The 20,618-nt window shown below is 35.3% G+C and overlaps 2 protein-coding genes across 4 annotated transcripts in view; both read right to left on the bottom strand.

The window, feature by feature from the left end:
- The window catches only part of LOC123320235 (scavenger receptor class B member 1), a 28,052-nt gene extending 18,732 nt beyond the window's left edge, over nt 1–9,320 (bottom strand). Inside the window, exon 1 of one of the 2 annotated variants that reach the window (XM_044907485.1) lies at nt 9,163–9,320. In XM_044907485.1, coding sequence (XP_044763420.1) covers nt 9,163–9,193 — 31 coding nt within the window. In that variant the 5' untranslated portion in view covers nt 9,194–9,320. Of the gene's footprint in view, nt 1–7,483; nt 7,704–9,162 lie in introns of those variants that run through there. The other variant, XM_044907484.1, reaches the window with a different exon arrangement.
- A 4,989-nt stretch (nt 9,321–14,309) lies between these two features.
- The window catches only part of LOC123320204, a 32,254-nt gene continuing 25,945 nt past the window's right edge, over nt 14,310–20,618 (bottom strand). The window contains exons 16-23 of one of the 2 annotated variants that reach the window (XM_044907411.1): nt 16,418–16,516; nt 16,123–16,361; nt 15,745–16,070; nt 15,529–15,694; nt 15,291–15,469; nt 15,024–15,235; nt 14,693–14,970; nt 14,310–14,638 (exon numbers count right to left, since the gene is read on the bottom strand). In XM_044907411.1, coding sequence (XP_044763346.1) covers nt 14,359–14,638; nt 14,693–14,970; nt 15,024–15,235; nt 15,291–15,469; nt 15,529–15,694; nt 15,745–16,070; nt 16,123–16,361; nt 16,418–16,516 — 1,779 coding nt within the window. In that variant the 3' untranslated portion in view covers nt 14,310–14,358. Of the gene's footprint in view, nt 14,639–14,692; nt 14,971–15,023; nt 15,236–15,290; nt 15,470–15,528; nt 15,695–15,744; nt 16,071–16,122; nt 16,362–16,417; nt 16,521–20,618 lie in introns of both variants that reach the window. The other variant, XM_044907412.1, reaches the window with a different exon arrangement.

Genomic DNA, 20,618 nt, shown 5'->3' with positions numbered 1-20,618 from the left:
GATCGACTGATTGAAAATTCGGAATGTTGCTTTGTTTTTTGAGTGATTTTGCCACTTAAATTCTTTTTTCTGGTACTTGGTAATCAGAGAGAGAAACCTATAACAATTTTTTATACGTATGTCATTTTTTTCAAGCTACATTTATGGGGAAAATGGTTTTTATTTGATATATACTTGGTTAGACTTGAGGAGGATAAAATCTGGCAGTTAACCTTATTGTTTTCCCAACTCAGAAATGTTTTTAAAAACAGGAGGAAAAATTCTACCCCTATAATATTTTTATAACTCTCATATCTTTCCCAAGTTTCTTATTTAGATAATGATTGCATACACGAAATGTCTAACTATATTTTTATAGATGATATAGGAAAATAATGAAAATCATTGTTTCTCTATGCGTTCTTCCAAAAGCAGCTTAAGAAATTAACTCACAAAGTCCCATCAGGATTTTGAATGGATTCGAAAATTTCTTTCCCTTCTGCATTATAAATTGTAGAGACACCAAGGGTGTGTACAAAAAACTCCATATATGAGAAATTAGTGTAGCAATAAGGGAATAAAAAAGAAATTAAAGACAGAAGATAAGTTATAAGAGTAAAAAGAAGAAAAGAAGTTTACAGATGATAGAAAAAAGGGAAAGATAATGGGAAGGGAAAAACAGGGTGGGATACAAGAACAGAGGAGAAATAAACTAAATGTAGAAGATGAGGGCAAAAGAAACAACAGAAGTGAAGAGAAGATTTAAGGGGAGAGATAAAATGTGAGGATTTAGAGAGAACCCAGAGAATTATTATTTTTTCATGCGTTTTTCTTGAGACGTTAACTTTGAAAGTTCCAGGAAAGTCCTCTTCTTGAAAAATAAGGGTTATTATCCCTTCAATCCATTCCATCTCCAGGTTGAATTGCAGCTATAACTACTGAGGTAAAGATAAAGAAGTTTGGTATGAAAACATCGATTTACAAAGTTGCCAAACACGCCATGAAAAAATCCCTTGGTTTTATGCGCTCGTAAACAAACATAATTCGAAATAAATTTTTTGTTCGTGATAATTGTCAAGGGTACAAATGGCTATCAGAAATTGCTCTTCAACGTCATCAACCATCAATTTCCGATGATGGATTCCGATCGAAGCGACTTAAAACAATCTTGTAACACCTCCCGATAAAAACGATCTAATGTTAGAGTGCACCTCACCATCCAGGAGTTAATTCGTCGGTAAATGACAATAATAAGACCGGCGTAATTGATGATGATACGCGTCGAATTCGACGAAACCTGCATTGGCGATTATTCAATTAAGGAAAAATTGATGGGCGAACAGGGAAATAAATAAGGTCGCGGATCGGGACGTCAATAATTTTCCCGACCAAGGTTTTGACGATGAAGAAGTTTCTGGAAATTTTGGTTTTGCTTTTTTCTCTCGTTGTTTACCACTCGGATAAATTAGATTCGTGCGATGTTAATTGACGAAGAAATACTAATGAAGATTCGACTTTATCAGTAGGAAGTCCACATTTTCACTGTTTTTCTAGGTTTTAATGGTAATCACTGAAAAAGCGTCCAAACGAATTAATCGTAGTTCACTGCAGAGCAAAAAACTTTCAAGGATCGGAATATTTTCAGGAATGTTGAAAATAGATTTTATAATTTTTCCTGTAGTTTTTCCCAATCCCCATTCCATTCAAATCGATATGGATCACAGGAAACCATAAAGAAGAATGAAGAATCATCCATTGAATATCTGTTACACGATTATGGACAAAACACTTTGATCTTCGTGTGTACGTTTATACCCATCCATGAACTTGAAAATCCTCCTATCTTGATCTAAACAGAATCCAAGATTAACGATTCAAGAACATGCATCGTGTTAACCACATATAAATCTGGGATTTACATTAGAAGAAGCCATAATATCTTCTGCATACATCATTACTATATGCGAACAGCCAATACTAATGGACAATAAACTGTGTACATAAACTCAATCGAATTTGTGACCCACGTCACTGTTTTTTTTTAATATATCACCTATTTTAAATGCAAGCACGCGCTTTTTTTTCAGATCGAAAGTTTCCTTTGTCGCCTTTCATCTAAACGTTTTCGAAATTTGAAGGCCTTCGATGATTTCGAGTATTGGATGAATGGTTGAACAACGAACTGTGATAGAATTTGTTTTTGTTGTCGGTAATGGTGTAAATTTCAATTTCAGATGGTGATTTCATGTAGGTATACCGAGCTTAGCACTCAAGCATGCCATTTACACTTCACATTACTGAGATAGTTCGACATTAGGAATTGAATATTCAAAGGAAAACTATTTCGAAATACTGGTACTTGGTGAAAAAGTATCTCGCCTATATTTCTCCATATAGATGCTTATATTTATGTAAATAGAAGATGATAAAACAGAAGGGATAATATGAAGACAAGAGACGAGGAAAAGAAAAGAAAGAGAGATAAGAAGAGGAGAGATTAAGTATAAAAAGAAAAGAGAAGTAAACTAATCGAAGAAGAGACAACAGAAAAGAATATAAAAAAGAATAAAGGAGACTTTTGCGATTAGGGGCATGTAGAGAGAATCTAGAATGATAGAGAAGAGTCTTATTACACTCTAACAACATGAGAAACATTCGAATAGCCCAAAGACAATACCAATAGTGTAAGACACCCAATTAGAATGTTGTCACGAATCCAAATTCCGAAACTAATCAATCGCGATCGAAAATCAAATAAGCAAATAGATTAATCTATCACTGGACAGTTCCTTATCGTCTACAATTGTTCGTATTCTTGTACAATATCGAGATCTGATTGTTATTTAATGTTTTCGACCATCGAAACCGTGTTCCATTCATAAAAACTTCATTATTAACGTTGTCTACTTATATTCCTTAATGTTCGCCGAATTTTCGATATGGAAATGTCGGATTTTTCTGTTAAGCACTTGGAAGCAGAAAAGTTTTTTTTCGATAAGGAGGGAGCCTCGTATAATGACCCTGTTTTGGTCGAGGACCGATGAAGATAAAAAAAATATGAATCACATTTCGAAATGTCCGGGTAGATAGACTGTTGGGGATATTCCCATTTTTCAGACAAGATATCATATAAAAGTCGAATTATTTACACCAAAATTCAATACGGGCAAACATACAGGGTGTGAAAATACCGAACCAAAATTGAATTGGAAGATCTGGAAGTTTTTTCGAGTATGACTCAATGTGAAAACCTAAAATCGGTCAGCGACTAGAGTAGACGACCTCAGAACTTCGGCATTTCCTTCAAACATCCTATTTCCTGTTTTTTCCCCGTGTATTTAGCCAACCCTGAACCTATCCGACAAAAGATTTAAACGCCATTCCAGTTTAGCGAATTTGGAAAAAGTGGGTGAACCTGTAGATATAATTTTGGCTACTCGGATGTTGTTTCTGCATTTTTTTGCATTCATTACCCAATCCTTCCTGAGATGGGAATTTTATACAAATATCAGAATTCAGAAGCATAAACACATAAGGTGTCTTGTAATCCCAACGGTGGAGAAGAAATGTTGTTAAATCCTGATGCATCCAATCAAGCAAAAGCTTGAGCAATCGGTTTCAACTTTGCAAAAATACATTTTTGCGATAAATTTCTAAATATACAAATGACGCATATCTAAATGAAAAGGCGTATTTTCGAAAAAAAATCGATCATTTTCCTCGGAGTGATCCTATGCAAGCAACGTCCAATCCAACTGACCCCTATAGCTAATTATCGCGAAACATTAATTAAATAACAATTACTCGGGAAAGATAAAACGTCGAAATTTTTGAGAGGCCGAAAATTGTGAAACAGATCTACATGTAATCCATAATTCAGGCAATAATAACAATATTTAAAATGTTAATAACCCAATCCAAGTTTATCGCAATAAGTTTGATCATGTGAAATATGCACTAGGAATTCTTAGCTGAGATTGTAACTTATCATTAGAAAATGGAGGTTTTTACATGAAATCGCTATATGACTGCTATTCACTGTGATTGTGCTGATAAAAATAGGAAAAATATGCGAAATTATATGATCCAAGTGTAGAAATATCTGTTGGTGACGAAAGTAAAGAAAATGGCAATAAACTAAGTATAGAGTAGCTTGGGGCACTTGGATTGACATACGTACATAAATATACTGTCAGAACATCCATCAGAAGGTACCACAAAAACTACAGTGTATGATAAAAACAAATCCAAATCAAACAACTTTCTTCATAACTTTCGCATATGATTTCTTAAAAGATGAACCTCATTTCCATCTAGATGAAAGGAAAGCAGTGCAAAAATCATACCAAAGACTTAATGGATGTCTTCCGCATCCTTAACGTCTTCTCATCATTAACAGCATTCTCTGATGAACCGTTTTGAGGATATAAAAACTTTACGAGGATCCAAGGTCCATGGTACAATTTTTCACAATGCCGGGCCATAAATTCAAATAAAACAAAAATCCAGCCGTTTTCTGCCGGTAATACTTAGTGGACATATTTGTACCTACGCCTACTTAGTTGTTCCTTGTTGGTCACAACCACAGATTGACCTTTTTGAAGAAGAATGATATATGATACCCATTAAAACCTTAGCAGTTTATTGCAGAATGAGAATTGGCATAATATTCGTTTTTAGATCCTGTGTCTGGAAAACTTTGAATAGTAGAAGTACTGATCTTCGTATTTTCAATCGGCATTGGTCAGGTTTTCGAATTAGCATGGGCGTAGACAGGTAGAGGCCAGGGCACACGAAAATATGGAACAGAATCTAAAAATTTCGAATTTCTAGGTTGAAAATGAATAATACAGTTGATTTAATAACAAATGGCATAGTACTCATGATCAATTCGTTTTTTATTAACAATAAATCTCCGTTTAAAACGTCGTCATAATCACAGAATCGAGGTGTACTTAAGTACAGCGAAACCAGCAAATCTTGTCGTGTTAGGTGTGAACGAGTATGGTAATAAATAATCTTTAAAAAACTCTAATAACCCGCCTTTATTAAAAATGTATTAAATCATAAAAACCAGGAGTTATTATATAGTAATGATGCTAAACAATTATTGGGGAATAATAATTTTATACCTATCAGAATATGAGCGATGTTCATCCTTACAGAATAGGTATATGTACAGGATTGTTAACTCTTTTTCTCTATAGTTGGGTGTCAAGGTACAAAGTTGAGATATTTATGTAAAAATAGATCGGTGGTAAACTGGAAATTTACAAACTGTTTCATGCAGCCATTCGAGGAAAAAATACATATAATTTCAATTAATGAGTATTGTAACGACTTGAAATGTTAAGTTTACGCTTTAGATAAGTGGATAGAGATGAAAATTCTACGCAATATCTGAAGCAATTCATCTTATCAGCTTTTTCAATGTTTCGGCATTGATTGACTGAAAATGTTGGTCCTTTCACGTTACAATTGACATCTCGTTGATTTTCCTTCCAGATGCTGGGGATACCCCTCTAGATGTCCTTATTTGATATCAATTCTATCGATCAAAAGTACAATGAGGCAGTTTTTACGTGAATTTGGAGGATTTCGATCTTTTTTCGCTTAGATCAATAAAAATCCCGCTGGAATCCCAACTAATTAACCTTAAACAAGTCGAATGCGGTATAAGTTTGCGTCAGTTCTTGTCGTGGGTATTCCCAGCATCTGCCAGGACCAGTCTTGCAAGAATTCCGACCGATGCACATACTGTATATCAGACGTTCTCACCAAGGTTGTACATTTTTCTAGAATTAAAGTAAAAGATGCATTTCTGGGCAATACGACGAGTCTTCTACGTACTAGACGTCCAATAATGACAATTAAACTAGAACCTTTTCAATGTTATCGGACAATTAATTGTCGATTAAGCTGTATTTTGCTCATTTGTTTAATTATTCTTTTTCAGTTTTAGCAACAGAAATTACGTGAAATTTATTGTCCCGCTAATTTTTTTGGACTTGTTGCTGATTGTTGTTCGTCGAGTATTTCCGATAGGTCTGAACAACGCATTCTATCGTTTTTGCGCGAATATTTTCAACTTGTTTTCGATTCCGAGAAAGATTAGAAGAAAAAACGTTAACCGACGTAGGTAATCGAATAAAACAATTAATACAATTTCGTCAATACGGAAAATTATGTTAAATTGGTTAAAAAACTTCAAATTCACGTATAGAAACTTGCAATAGGATTTGAATTCGTAGAATACGGAGTCTTTGTTATGGTATCGTTATCACAATATCCTAAAATATTCGGAAAATATCCAAGAACCATCACAAAGCTGTTATGACCCAGAGTCTTGAACAGATTACGAAGAATGTACTTTTATCATGGAATTTTTCGAACGGATTGTACGCTAGAATTATCAAGGAACAAGTTTCCGATGTACCTAGGAAAATTTCGAGAATTTCAGAACCCGCTAAGTACCAAACCAATAAAAATAATGAAGAAACGCATTAAGCACTACAAAAGCGAAAAAAATGGTCATTTCAATTTACAAAAGCACACACACCGTACAGTTATCCACGCGGGCGACACTATCTTAACCGACTTATCGATAATTAGCTGGGTAGAAATGACATTTGTCATTAGTACAAATCAATCGAACAAGGAAAATAACAAGTCAAATAAAAAACCGACAGATTTGATACAATTGCCATATCATCTTGTGCAATTATAAAAAAAATGCGATTCTAAGAATACAAGTGCTTTAAGATTTCATTCCCACGTCGGATATTCTTTTGTTTTTGGCAAAGACGTATCCAGGAAGTGTTGAATAGTTCATATAATAACCTATCAGGTGTTTTGGGAATGATGAGAAAAACCACTTTGTTATTCATGTAGCCAGTCGAGATCCGGTTGTCCAAGTTATTGTTCAATAAATATAACACATCACGAACTCATATGTTTGTGTAAAAACAAATTGGCGTCTTATCAGGGTTTATTTTTAAAAATCAGGACCTGGAGGTGAAAATTTTAAACAAAATCTCCATCAATATGCGAAAGTCTCCCTGCAAATTATACACAGGCTTCAATTATTTCGAATATTGGTTGATAAACTCTTCAAAATTTGAATGAAAAAATTATCTAATCTACGTTGTTAGAAAGGTCTATCATTGAACCCTAACTGGGAGTGTTTAATGCGAATAAAGTGATACAAAATTATATCCAAAATGTTGAGATAAACTCCTGCAATAAAAAAAACTAAATCCAGTATAAAAAGGACAATACATGAATACCGATTCGAAAATATCAAGATTTTTTACGTTTTTCGAAATCATCGTGAATTGTAGTTTTATGAAATTGTTGAAAGATATGAAAATGAATTTTTTGATTGTGAAATTATGTAAAAACTGTTGAACTATCAGGAGAGTCATGAAAAGTATGCTATTTTACTTGATAACTCAATTTTTAAGCTGGTACAAGATGTCTACTCGAAATAATAGTTGAAACTCACATTTTCTCTGAGTGACTGCTACAAAAATTTTATCGATGGTGTCACATACCGCCTCAACGACTGTCAAAAGTCTTTTGTAACACAGCATTTTGCGATTTGGCTAAAAACTACAAGACCAATTAAAACTAACAACTAAACTAAGTGCGTATCAGCAAAAATTCAAAGAGTTTTTGTAGAACCAAAGGTTCTACTTCTAGAGCACTTGAAAAAGTGCTCCTTACTGCAGCATGCGAAGAAAAACTCCTCCTTAAATAAATTTTCGAAAAGATAAGAAGTAATCAGTCTCTCAATTGCAGACGAGACCTTTATGACCTTTTTCAATCGGTGTTTACTTGTATTTAAAAGTCTGATTAGATTGGTCACAAATACGTGCTCTGGTTTCTGTTTAGAATTAGAAGAGTACAAAGGGTGTTAATTTGACGGTGTGTAGATAATGACTGCTCCGACATTCCGAACAACGAAGGGTTTGAGGAATGTCTATTGATAGGGTCTTTGATTGTTTATCATCTTCTGTTTTTATCTAAAATTCGGTAGTCAATTTCAGTGAACAATTTTCAAAATTGTTATTCAATAAGCGAATTAATATTCAACCCTTGGTCACTGGAGCGAATGTTAGCTCGAAACTGCTGAGATCAATATCAAGTTTTTCTGAACTTTTCAAAATGTTCGACTCCTCCCTGTCTGCGAATTTTTCCCTCTATCTCTGTCTCTGCAAAACTCGTTTCATAAATTCAGATTAATGTTGCGGGTGCATTGCTGTGTTAAACCCCAAGTACTCGAGGTCAGAGAGGTGTTACTGACCTTTAGGCACAAAAAATAAAGTTGTATTTTAAGAGAACAGCCGTTCTTCCAATTGAAAATGAAGAATCGTTAATTTTGATAGAGTGAGAAAGATGAACGGGTTATAAATTGGCGAACCTACTTTTAATGATATGGATTAATTGGTTCCATACTTTGTATTTTGATATCTGATTTACAGGGGTGGTTCTAATAAATTCAACCCTTTCAGTAGTAGCCCAAATGAATGATCATGATATTCTTCTCAATAATGGACTTTCGAAATCTGGTTCTTGATAAATTCTCACAGTTCACAAGATTATGGTTAAATTTGCATCGTTTTTATCACATCGACACTTTTATTTCAAAATTCAGAGAACACGTATCAGAACTTGTTTTCATTTGAGATATCTTCGAATGCAAACAAACACTTGTGACCTAAATTTCGACCATTTTTGACTGTATAGGACAGAGAAGAAAAAAAATATAGCATAATATGTACATTGAAAAGCAAACTGAGGAAGTTTCAGATTAAAATTTCGTTGTAGGTTTTAATCAAAAGGCCTTCTTCTCAAAATAGACCAAAACTTGTTTGATTGCATCGTGGAAAATAAAACGAAGAGTTCACTCATCTTTTGCATATTCATTTTATGAATATGAATAGATATATCACATCTTCGCTGTTGAATTAGAAAATTTACGATTGGTTCAAGGTTCTACGATACTCCAATTTGATTAGAAGATTTACCTAAATTAGGTCAAGAAAAAGTCGTATTTCGAAGAATGTTTTCTAATAAACACTATAAAATGAAAGTAACCCAACTTTTTCTGAAAGTGTTTGGTGAGACACGAAATGGATTTTTTTTGTTTAAATTTGAATTTCTTCTGGTATTAGTACTTACCTCCAAATAAACATTGCACTCTTGACTTCATTCTTCTTTGTTTACGCCACCATGTTTGTTACTAAAGTGATGAAGACAGTAAATACAGAGTGATAAGAATTACATTTACATATGGACCTCGATCAAACATATTTCAGATATTTGTTCAACCACTGACTCATAATTATTTTACAAAACTTCGAATAGGTACCAGTTGAATAATTAATAAATTTTTTTTCGTTAACATGAAATCTATTATATATATTTTATCATTCCATTTGAAACATCTTGTGTGGGCATACGTAAATGTATACAAACAGAATCTGGTTCGAAAATGATCAATCATCAACTCCCCACAATGATCCATAGGTATCAATCAATCGATAACAAGATCACGAGTAATTTTTTAAACTGGCAATAATTTTTTCTTCTCTTTTTATCGTTCCGGAAATCCCATATACTAATTATCACGATCAAAAACCGCCAAGAATGAGGAAATGAACGATTTTACATACTACTCATAACAACCTTGGGAGATACCACAATCCATCATCAACAATATCGATCTGAACCTTCTTAACCTCGAAATATCTCGATAAATGCAACAAGAATCTGGATTTAAAGCATCCCTCATAATTATTTCAAGTACAGAGCAATGACTTTATGTTACCATGAGCTTGGTACACATTAACAGTGTGCTGAAGACTCCAAAAAGATGTGTTCATCTTTTCTTGACTACATCATTCAAATATAAGCCATGGCTGCATTCTAGCTAAGACCTGGGTTATGTTGACCCTCAAATCCTTACCTAATATAGGAAAACATTTTATGTAAGAACATTCCTGTTTGCTTTCATGATCTACTGATGATAAATCGGGAGACCTTGTTGATCAGTCAGTAGGTAATCTAACATTTCTACACGCCTTTATATCCAACTCAAGTGTTTTCATTAATCTAAGAAGGGTGATACATATATACTCTTTTTATTTCTCTTCAAAATAGAGGAATAAGAACGGAAGAAGACAATCTATAGCCTGATTTGGATAATTTCAGCGACAATGGTGTAGGCTTGACCTAGTTCTTTCGTTAATCTCTGTATACAACACGGAAAATGAGCATTTACTAGCTGGTAAATAAAGGCGATTATTTTTATTTTGGTAGAGCAGAAGCGGTCAGTTTTCAGTTTTAAATTCAGTTGATAAAGATGAGGAACTATAAACATGGACTTTAATGTGAAGGTCGATCTTTCTCATTTGTCTTGAGGTAATTTTATACGCTAATATGAAGATTAAGATGTTCCTAGGAACATCGAAGAATAAAAGCATTAGCAAGTTGAGAAAAATTCTCATCTCATTTAGGACGCAAATTATTCAAATAGTGTATAAAAGTATAAAACATCAGCATGAAGGGTTTTGCAAATATGCATACTGTGACTGTAGTTATATCTTCTGTAGAATCTAAGCTGGGACACACTGTACAGTCGAACTTCTTCTCAATTATCATTCCGAATAATTTCAAGTCGATTAAATCATCTGGTTTTCCCACAAAAATTATAATTTATGATGAATAAACATGTAAGAAGATCATCAAACACGATAGTTCTTCAAAAATCCAATACGATGTTGACTTGAAGGCAATTAGAACTAATTTCAGAGCCTAGATCCAAATGAGGGGGTATTAGAGTTTGTATTATGAATTTTTTATGGGAGAACTCCCAAATCATGTTTGTAGTTAATCGCAAATTCTTCAGGTTTGGCTGGTTCCTCTTTTTTCGAGCAGATTTTGCAATGTTACACAGTTTTTTTGGAAAAAAGTTCTGTTAGAAACAGTATATTTATCATCAGACATATATGTGTCAAGCAGTGGCGTAGGAAGGGAAAACATTTTGTAATTCTATAGATTTCATAAAATCAGAAGAATGCTTCGACAAAATGATCTGAAATTATGGCAAATGGCAAGACGTACATTTTTCTTGAGAATTCAATTGCATCAACAAGCTCATTATGTCGTTTACAGTCGCAAAAGAGCTATCCTTTCAAGCCAAATAAATTTATGGTGCATCTTTCATAAATAAAACAACATTCTCAATTTTTTATGGATGACCTGCTTCAGCCCAGTGTTTCCAGCATAATTATCTTGGAATTTAATGACCGTATAAGTGAAAAATGTACGATAGGAAAATTTTGGCAATGGCGTCATCAACAAATTCGCGTATTGCGTTCAGTCTTGATGATGACTTCTCGGAATCACTGCTGGGTGGAACCTCAAAACAAAGGTTCAACATGACGGTGAAAAATTAGAAAAAAAACCGTGCCGGATCTTCCAAAGATATAATCAAACCCAGCTGGTCGAATGGTTGCCCGCAGGACCAAATAATGTACGATTTTTTTTCGCCATAATGATGTTTGATTGATGGTTCCTCGGTGAATGTTTTGGGCGATGAAAAGGAGGATTTCAAGATGGAGGAACCGATCAGACTGGGGATCTGAAAGTGTCCCCAACAAAATGGAGATGAAAAATGATCATTTCAGCTGAGAAATTCTGTCCAGTTAAGCTTTCTTGGATTCAAAGAGTTTTTTATAGTAAATACGTGCAGATTTCCCTTTCAAAAGTTGCAAATTTGCTATACATCCTCGTACTGAACCCAAAACTGCTAAATGTCATGACGGCCATTTTGAAAATTGAAGAAACGTCAGCATAAGTAGTCCGCCATTGAGAACACCCAAATTCTAGTTCTGAAAGATGACAATTTTGATAATTTCAGCTCAGGAAATAGAAAATATCGAGACACAAAGGAATTATAATGTCAAAAGTACTTGGTACTTTGGTTGATACGCATTTTTATCAATCGAAACGCGATATATACAAACGCACTCAACATTTCTCATCGAATGCAGGAATCTATCAGAAACCAATTATTTAAATAGTTCACTATTTACGTTTTGTTGAACTTGGACTAGAGATAACTTTAATTGATAAATTACGGACGTATTGAGAACGGCTATCTACGATTTTTTTTCAACTTTGTAAATGGATTATCCAAGGTTTTGGTTGCAAAATAGGATCGGATTGATTGTGTTTGTTTTAGGCATAGATTTATCAGGATTAATGTCATGTAGAGCCACTCATTATGAATGGGAATAATCTCGAGAAAAATCATCTTGAAGACCTCGCGAAAAAACGCTATTGAAATTTTGTCCTAACAAGGATATTTCATGTTTAACGTGATTTCCTATTATGTCTCTTCACTTCATATCATTCATATTTCAGACAATAATTCTGATTTAAGAAGTATATTGGTATTTATCCTGACCATCACAGTGAAGTGATAATATTATATTTCTAATTATCCAACTTGTTCCTTTGTTCGAAACCACAACTTTCTCATCATTGAACTTGAAATTTTCCCCCAGATGTGTCATAAGGCGATCAAATTTTTCGTCTAAAATAATCATCACCTTCAACTTCTCCTAAACGCGGAACTTCTGGTAGACAACGTCCTTGTTAAACGAACAACCAGAACTGTAAGAATTGAAAATGTTGGTGATGAAAGATCAGACGATACAATATTCTTCAATCTGGCACAACATTTTAAAAATTATAAATTCGTCTTTGTTTTACTGCTCCACCGGTGTTTATGGTTTTACGATTTCGATGAAGCGTTTTGGTACTTTGAATTTCCTTGAACGAGAATTTAGAGATTTATTGCAGCAGTGGAAATTTTTTTGGTGGCATCCGGTGGGATTTTTGAGGAGGGGGAGTTTGATGTTTCATAAACAGCAGGCAAAACAATTCGCCAACATGAGATCACGCTGGATGACTCAAAATCCTAGAAGACTTGGTACCGAATTTTCAAAAAATGTTTAAGGTTATTTTTTTTTAATTTACATGTCCTCCTCTTGGTGTATAATGGAATATATTCAAACATGACATTGATATATAGTATTACTATACATTTCTTCAATAAAATCTCCAAAAACATGTTGCTATAATTCATATCTCAAAGTCCTCCAGTTTATAATCTACTGTGAATGAATCTAAGAGACATGGTCAAGGAAAATAGTCTTACAGTTGCATATTTTGGTGGCTAATTACTGGTCCAAGAAGATCGTAATGTAGTGAAATTATTTAGCTATCACCTTCCAGCTCAAATTTCAATTCTGCATCTTCAGGAAATCAACAATAAAGATCTTCAAGATTAACTCGAACAAGTTTCCCAATATTCCTCATAATTCTCGATGTGATCATTCAAATTAGCTTATACAGTGGCAAACCTTGAAATTCTTGTAATCTGGGTGAAAAACTGTGAACTATGCGATAGATATAATAAATGTTGAATAATAACAGCAACGTTGTTTAATGTTCAACAAAGTGATTGTGAACTGAAAGAGGTTTCCTTAATAACGATAGATTTCCCTCTTTATTAACACTCTGAATTACACAAAGAGTTTCATATGTTTTCTTCGAAAATTACTCGATACATACACGCTTTTTACGAATTCTAAGTGCCCTATGTTTTCTCTATCCTAACACACAGTCGGAAATCAATCGAATGTAAAATTAATAAGTATGTGCGAATTGACGAACGCTAAAAGTGTATAATTAGAGAATAATCGACCGTAATCATGCTACCCATAGTATACAACGATTTAATTTATACGCTAATTCTTCGCTAATTTGTTTTTCTTGCCAGTCATTCTCTGAAAGTCGAACGTTGCCCAAAAGTTTCCATCGTAAATCGGGAATTCCTACACTCGAAATGGTCGCTATGATACATTTTTTTTCTTTTTGGCAACCGTTGTTTTCTAATGAATATTAATACTGCTCGAAGAGGTTCAGCTTTTTATTATGTCCTCGTTTTGAAAGGTGCTCACAACCTCACTGATCGTTCGAATCAGTGAAATTCAATGAAACCAGCTCCTGCAGAAGAAATTCGAAAGTTTTCCTTCTATCTTCATAATAATCTCTTAGTTCTTGAGCTCTAATGAAGATGTTATAGATTTTTAGTTCCACAGAAAACCTTTAATCTTCATAAACAAACATCCCCAAAGCAATAAGAATATTGAAATTGTTTTCCTGAGCTCCAAAAAACCAAAAACATTTTCCCTAACGACCTTTGACCAACAGATGTCACCAACGAAAACGATATAATAAATAAAACCAACAAACACAACCAAACAGTATAATTAGGCAACGAACACATCACGAAATTTACAATCAGCTGACGGGTTTCAAGTCCAAAGTTTTAACCTCGAATATAAAGAAATCGCCTCCTCTCAGAGTCAGCGTCAGTACGTGCAGCAGCCTGTTCAAGGTGGTCGTCCTCAAGACGTACGCCACTGCCGTTCCGTCGCTGAACATCGGGGCGCCCACGGCCTCACAGTCAAACATGAAATACTCCAACTCCTGCGTCTTACCGAAGGCCACCTGGCGTTTGCCGTTGTTCTTGGTCACCACCACTATGCCAAAACGCTTCTCGAAACCATCGAAGAAGTATCTGAAACAAACAGCAACTTGACCCTTCGAACCCAAAGCAACTCAAATCCTTCACCTTAAGGCTTTGTACATGTTGAAAGACCTGGACCTCAGTAAGAACATGGTGCCATCCACCACGTTGGATATTGCCACCTTGAAAGAGTATGGGAAGATCTCACATTGCTTCTTGAGATCGTCCATGCCAAGCTCGTAGTTCTCGTCGCTTATCTCCTTGATGCACTCCCTGCAATAGCTGTCACCGTTGACCAAGATCGAATCTACGATGGCAGAACTCCAAGCCTTCAACTCGTATATTTGAAGCATGCCAATGGCCATCACCAGGTTACAGAGGGTCTACGAAAGAATTAGTTTCAATTGATAAAGTATGTGGAGCATTCTTCAAATACCTGCTTCCCTCTGCTCTCTATAGGGAACATGGTGGAAGCTTGATGAACGTTCCCCACCATGGAGTATAGATCGTTGTTGTATTCCATGTCCCAATTGTGCCACATGGTGTCCGGACATCCTCTCGGCATTCCTGTTGGAGTCATAGGAACCATCCTGGACCAAGGTATTGGATCCATATTCAACCAATAGACTTCCTCGTGGAAGGGTTTAGCTAGAATAGTAAAACCATGATGATCAAACCTTTCTTAAAATCATGAAATTCTCACATATCTTCTCTTTCTTCTTAGGTTTATCTTCCTGGTATAAATGTAACTTGTGTCCTATCATTATACCCTTCGGGGCTTTCTTGATAGAAGTCACTTCGAAGGTGTAGAACGAGTACAAGCCGCCAGTTTTGAAGGCTTCCTTCCTCAACCTCCTTTTCACCTGTTTCAGCTTCCTATATCTAATCATCAAAAAGCGAGGTTGAGTAATCTTCAAGTTATAAATCAACGTTTTAGCTACCTAACCCAACCAGCTTTCCCATTATCAGCTGGTTTTCCCTTTCGATTTATGGCATACGGATCGAAGAGGTAAAAGCAGTTTTTACTCCCTTTGTAGATGACGTTGCAACAACCAACCATCTGTACGATAAAATAGGAATATCTCCTACCGAAAAGAGTGTCGATACCTATAAATTTAAGCATGTTAAACTGCTGAGAAGGATGGATAACTTCATACCTGTGTCCATATCCTTGTTCTGGCTATAATTGATGATCTGTATCTTCTTCACGATGATATCGAAGAAGTGCTTCCTGATCAAGACGTTCTTGATGATCCTCTTCTCGGTCGCGCACAAATCATCTGCGTGATTATAGATGTTTTTGCCTTGCTCCAAGCAATAGTCCACTTTTCCAGTATCCCATCTATCTATGGGAACCTCTATGAGCATCAAACACGCGCAGATGCAAGCGAAATGATCCTGCTTGATCTCGTTCTCTCCAACTCCTCTCCCTTTAAGACCCTTTGAGCCTCTGATAGTGCCAATTCCTTTGTACCATTTCCATCTAACAGAACCTCGATTAAGCTAGTAGTCCACCACAGATCTCATCTACTTACCCCACTTCTACTTTGGGTTTCGTCTCTTTGTCCTTCTTATCCTGTTCTTCTCCTTCTTCCTCTTCCTCCCCTTCCATTTCTTCCACGTCCGTCCATTCCTCATCGTCTTCTCCCCCTTCAGGTGGCTTTGGTTTTGGAGGATTCAAAGCGATAACCTCAACTCGGCTTATGACAAACCTGGAAAACTCCACTGGTTCCACCCCTTCCCTCACAGACTTGTTGTAAATTATCCTTTGCACCTTTTGGAATAGTTCAAGGTGTTATCGATCGAAATTCGGATCTTATACTCGCTTACCAAACTCCTCAAATCCTTGAATCTGATCAGACAGGCCAACCCTGTGTTGATCTTCCCTTCGCTGAGTCCAACCTCGTTGTTACCATATCCATCGTATAGATAACCGGTGTGAAAACAGCCGAATGAGATAGCAGAATTTGACCTTGAATTCGTCGTACGCCACTGTTCAGTTGAGCGGATATCGATGCAAACATGAATTCTCGCGTCTTGATTGATATGAGAACTATTATTATTACGTTACATTTTTTCATTTCAAATCACGCCTGTGAAAGCTGAGGGGAAGAAATAAAGAATGTTAACTCAAAAAATGTATGTACATACTTAAGATCGACCTCAAATTTCAAGAGTTATATTGAAAACACCCATCATCATTCACTGTCAATATTGTTCAAAAAATGGTTCATAAAATGCACTTCAAATTCAGGAGATTAATACACGAAATGAAGCAGAAAAATGTCATTTGCCGCATTCACTTACGCCCCCTAGGAACCGAGATTTGACACCGTCCAATATTAAAAATCCGATTACTAAAAAACTGGACATAGGATCGACTTCAAATTCGAAAACGGTATCGACAAACCATAGCAGAAAAAAAAGCTTTTCATCCTGTCCACTTACACCCCCTAGAAGCAAAGATTTGACACCTGTCAATGTTAAAAATTCGATTACTAAAAAAGTGTACATAGGATCGACTTCAAATTCGGAAATGATATCGACAAACCATAGCAGAAAAAACTACTTTTTATCCTATCCACTTACACCCCCTAGATGCCAAGATTTGACACCTGTCAATGTTAAAAATTAGATAACTAAAAAACTGGACATAGGATCGACTTCAAATTCGGAAATGATATCGACAAAACATAGCAGAAAAAAGTGCTTTTCATCCTGTCCACTTACACCCCCTAGAAGCCAAGATTTGACACCTGTCAATGTTAAAAATTCGATAACTAAAAAAGTGGACATAGGATCGACTTCAAATTCGGAAACGGTATCGACAAACCATAGCAGAAAAAAGTGCTTTTTATCCTATACACTTACACCCCCTAGAAGCCAAGATTTGACACCTGTCAATGTTAAAAATTCGATTATAAAAAAACTGGACATAGGATCGACTTCAAATTCGGAAACGGTATCGACAAACCATAGCAGAAAAAACTGCTTTTTATCCTATTCACTTACACCCCCTAGAAGCCAAGATTTGACACCTGTCAATGTTAAAAATTCGATTACTAAAAAACTGGACATAGGATCGACTTCAAATTCGGAAACGGTATCGACAAACCATAGCAGAAAAAACTTCTTTTTATCCTATCCACTTACACCCCCTAGATGCCAAGATTTGACACCTGTCAATGTTAAAAATTCGATTACTAAAAAACTGGACATAGGATCGACTTCAAATTCGGAAATGATATCAACAAACCATAGCAGAAAAAAGTGCTTTTCATTCTGTCCACTTACAGCCCCTAGAAGCCAAGATTTGACACCTGTCAATGTTAAAAATTTCATTACTAAAAAAGTGTACATAGGATCGACTTCAAATTCGGAAATGATATCGACAAACCATAGCAGAAAAAACTACTTTTTATCCTATCCTTTTACACCCCCTAGAAACCAAGATTTGACACCTGTCAATGTTAAAAATTCGATTACTAAAAAAGTGTACATAGGATCGACTTTAAATTCGGAAATGATATCGACAAACCATAGCAGAAAAAACTTCTTTTTATCCTATCCACTTACACCCCCTAGATGCCAAGATTTGACACCTGTCAATGTTAAAAATTCGATTACTGAAAAACTGGACATAGGATCGACTTCAAATTCGGAAATGATATCGACAAACTATAGCAGAATAAACTACTTTTTATCCTATCCACTTACACCCCCTAGATGCCAAGATTTGACACCTGTCAATGTTAAAAATTCGATTACTAAAAAACTGGACATAGGATCGACTTCAAATTCGGAAATGATATCAACAAACCATAGCAGAAAAAAGTGCTTTTTATCCTATCCACTTACACCCCCTAGAAGCCAAGATTTGACACCTGTCAATGTTAAAAATTCGATAACTAAAAAACTGTACATAGGATCGACTTCAAATTCGGAAATGATATCGACAAACCATAGCAGAAAAAATTGCTTTTTATCCTATTCACTTACACCCCCTAGAAGCCAAGATTTGACACCTGTCAATGTTAAAAATTCGATAACTAAAAAAGTGGACATAGGATCGACTTCAAATTCGGAAACGGTATCGACAAACCATAGCAGAAAAAAGTGCTTTTTATCCAATCTACTTACACCTCCTAGAAGCCAAGATTTGACACCTGTCAATGTTAAAAATTCGATTACTAAAAAACTGGACATAGTATCGACTTCAAATTCGGAAACGGTATCGACAAACCATAGCAGAAAAAAGTGCTTTTTATTCAATCTACTTACACCTCCTAGAAGCCAAGATTTGACACCTGTCAATGTTAAAAATTCGATTCCTAAAAAACTGGACATAGGATCGACTTCAAATTCGGAAATGATATCGACAAACCATAGCAGAAAAAAATGCTTTTCATCCTGTCCACTTACACCCCCTAGAAGCCAAGATTTGACACCTGTCAATGTTAAAAATTCGATTACTAAAAAACTGGACATAGGATCGACTTCAAATTCGGAAATGATATCGACAAACTATAGCAGAAAAAACTACTTTTTATCCTATCCACTTACACCCCCTAGAAGCCAAGATTTGACACCTGTCAATGTTAAAAATTCGATTACTAAAAAACTGTACATAGGATCGACTTCAAATTAGGAAATGATATCGACAAACCATAGCAGAAAAAAGTGCTTTTTATCCTATCCACTTACACCCCCTAGAAGCCAAAATTTGACACCTGTCAATGTTAAAAATTCGATTACTAAAAAACTGTACATAGGATCGACTTCAAATTCGGAAATGATATCGACAAACTATAGCAGAAAAAACTACTTTTTATCCTATTCACTTACACCCCCTAGAAGCCAAGATTTGACACCTGTCAATGTTAAAAATTCGATAACTAAAAAAGTGGACATAGGATCGACTTCAAATTCGGAAACGGTATCGACAAACCATAGCAGAAAAAAGTGCTTTTTATCCAATCTACTTACACCTCCTAGAAGCCAAGATTTGACACCTGTCAATGTTAAAAATTCGATTACTAAAAAACTGGACATAGTATCGACTTCAAATTCGGAAACGGTATCGACAAACCATAGCAGAAAAAAGTGCTTTTTATTCAATCTACTTACACCTCCTAGAAGCCAAGATTTGACACCTGTCAATGTTAAAAATTCGATTCCTAAAAAACTGGACATAGGATCGACTTCAAATTCGGAAATGATATCGACAAACCATAGCAGAAAAAAATGCTTTTCATCCTGTCCACTTACACCCCCTAGAAGCCAAGATTTGACACCTGTCAATGTTAAAAATTCGATTACTAAAAAACTGGACATAGGATCGACTTCAAATTCGGAAATGATATCGACAAACTATAGCAGAAAAAACTACTTTTTATCCTATCCACTTACACCCCCTAGAAGCCAAGATTTGACACCTGTCAATGTTAAAAATTCGATTACTAAAAAACTGTACATAGGATCGACTTCAAATTAGGAAATGATATCGACAAACCATAGCAGAAAAAAGTGCTTTTTATCCTATCCACTTACACCCCCTAGAAGCCAAAATTTGACACCTGTCAATGTTAAAAATTCGATTACTAAAAAACTGTACATAGGATCGACTTCAAATTCGGAAATGATATCGACAAACTATAGCAGAAAAAACTACTTTTTATCCTATCCACTTACACCCCCTAGATGCCAAGATTTGACACCTGTCAATGTTAAAAATTCGATTACTAAAAAACTGGACATAGGATCGACTTCAAATTCGGAAATGATATCGACAAACTATAGCAGAAAAAACTACTTTTAATCCTATCCACTTACACCCCCTAAATGCCAAGATTTGACACCTGTCAATGTTAAAAATTCGATTACTAAAAAACTGGACATAGGATCGACTTCAAATTCGGAAATGATATCGACAAACCATAGCAGAAAAAAGTGCTCTTTATCCTATCCACTTACACCACCTAGAAGCCAAGATTTGACACCTGTCAATGTTAAAAATTCGATTACTAAAAAA

The sequence above is a fragment of the Coccinella septempunctata genome, chromosome 9 (assembly GCF_907165205.1).
Source record: "Coccinella septempunctata chromosome 9, icCocSept1.1, whole genome shotgun sequence".
Taxonomy (NCBI): domain Eukaryota; kingdom Metazoa; phylum Arthropoda; class Insecta; order Coleoptera; family Coccinellidae; genus Coccinella; species Coccinella septempunctata.
Note: the sequence above shows the minus strand (reverse complement) of the source record. Positions and strands in the feature narration are given on the sequence as shown.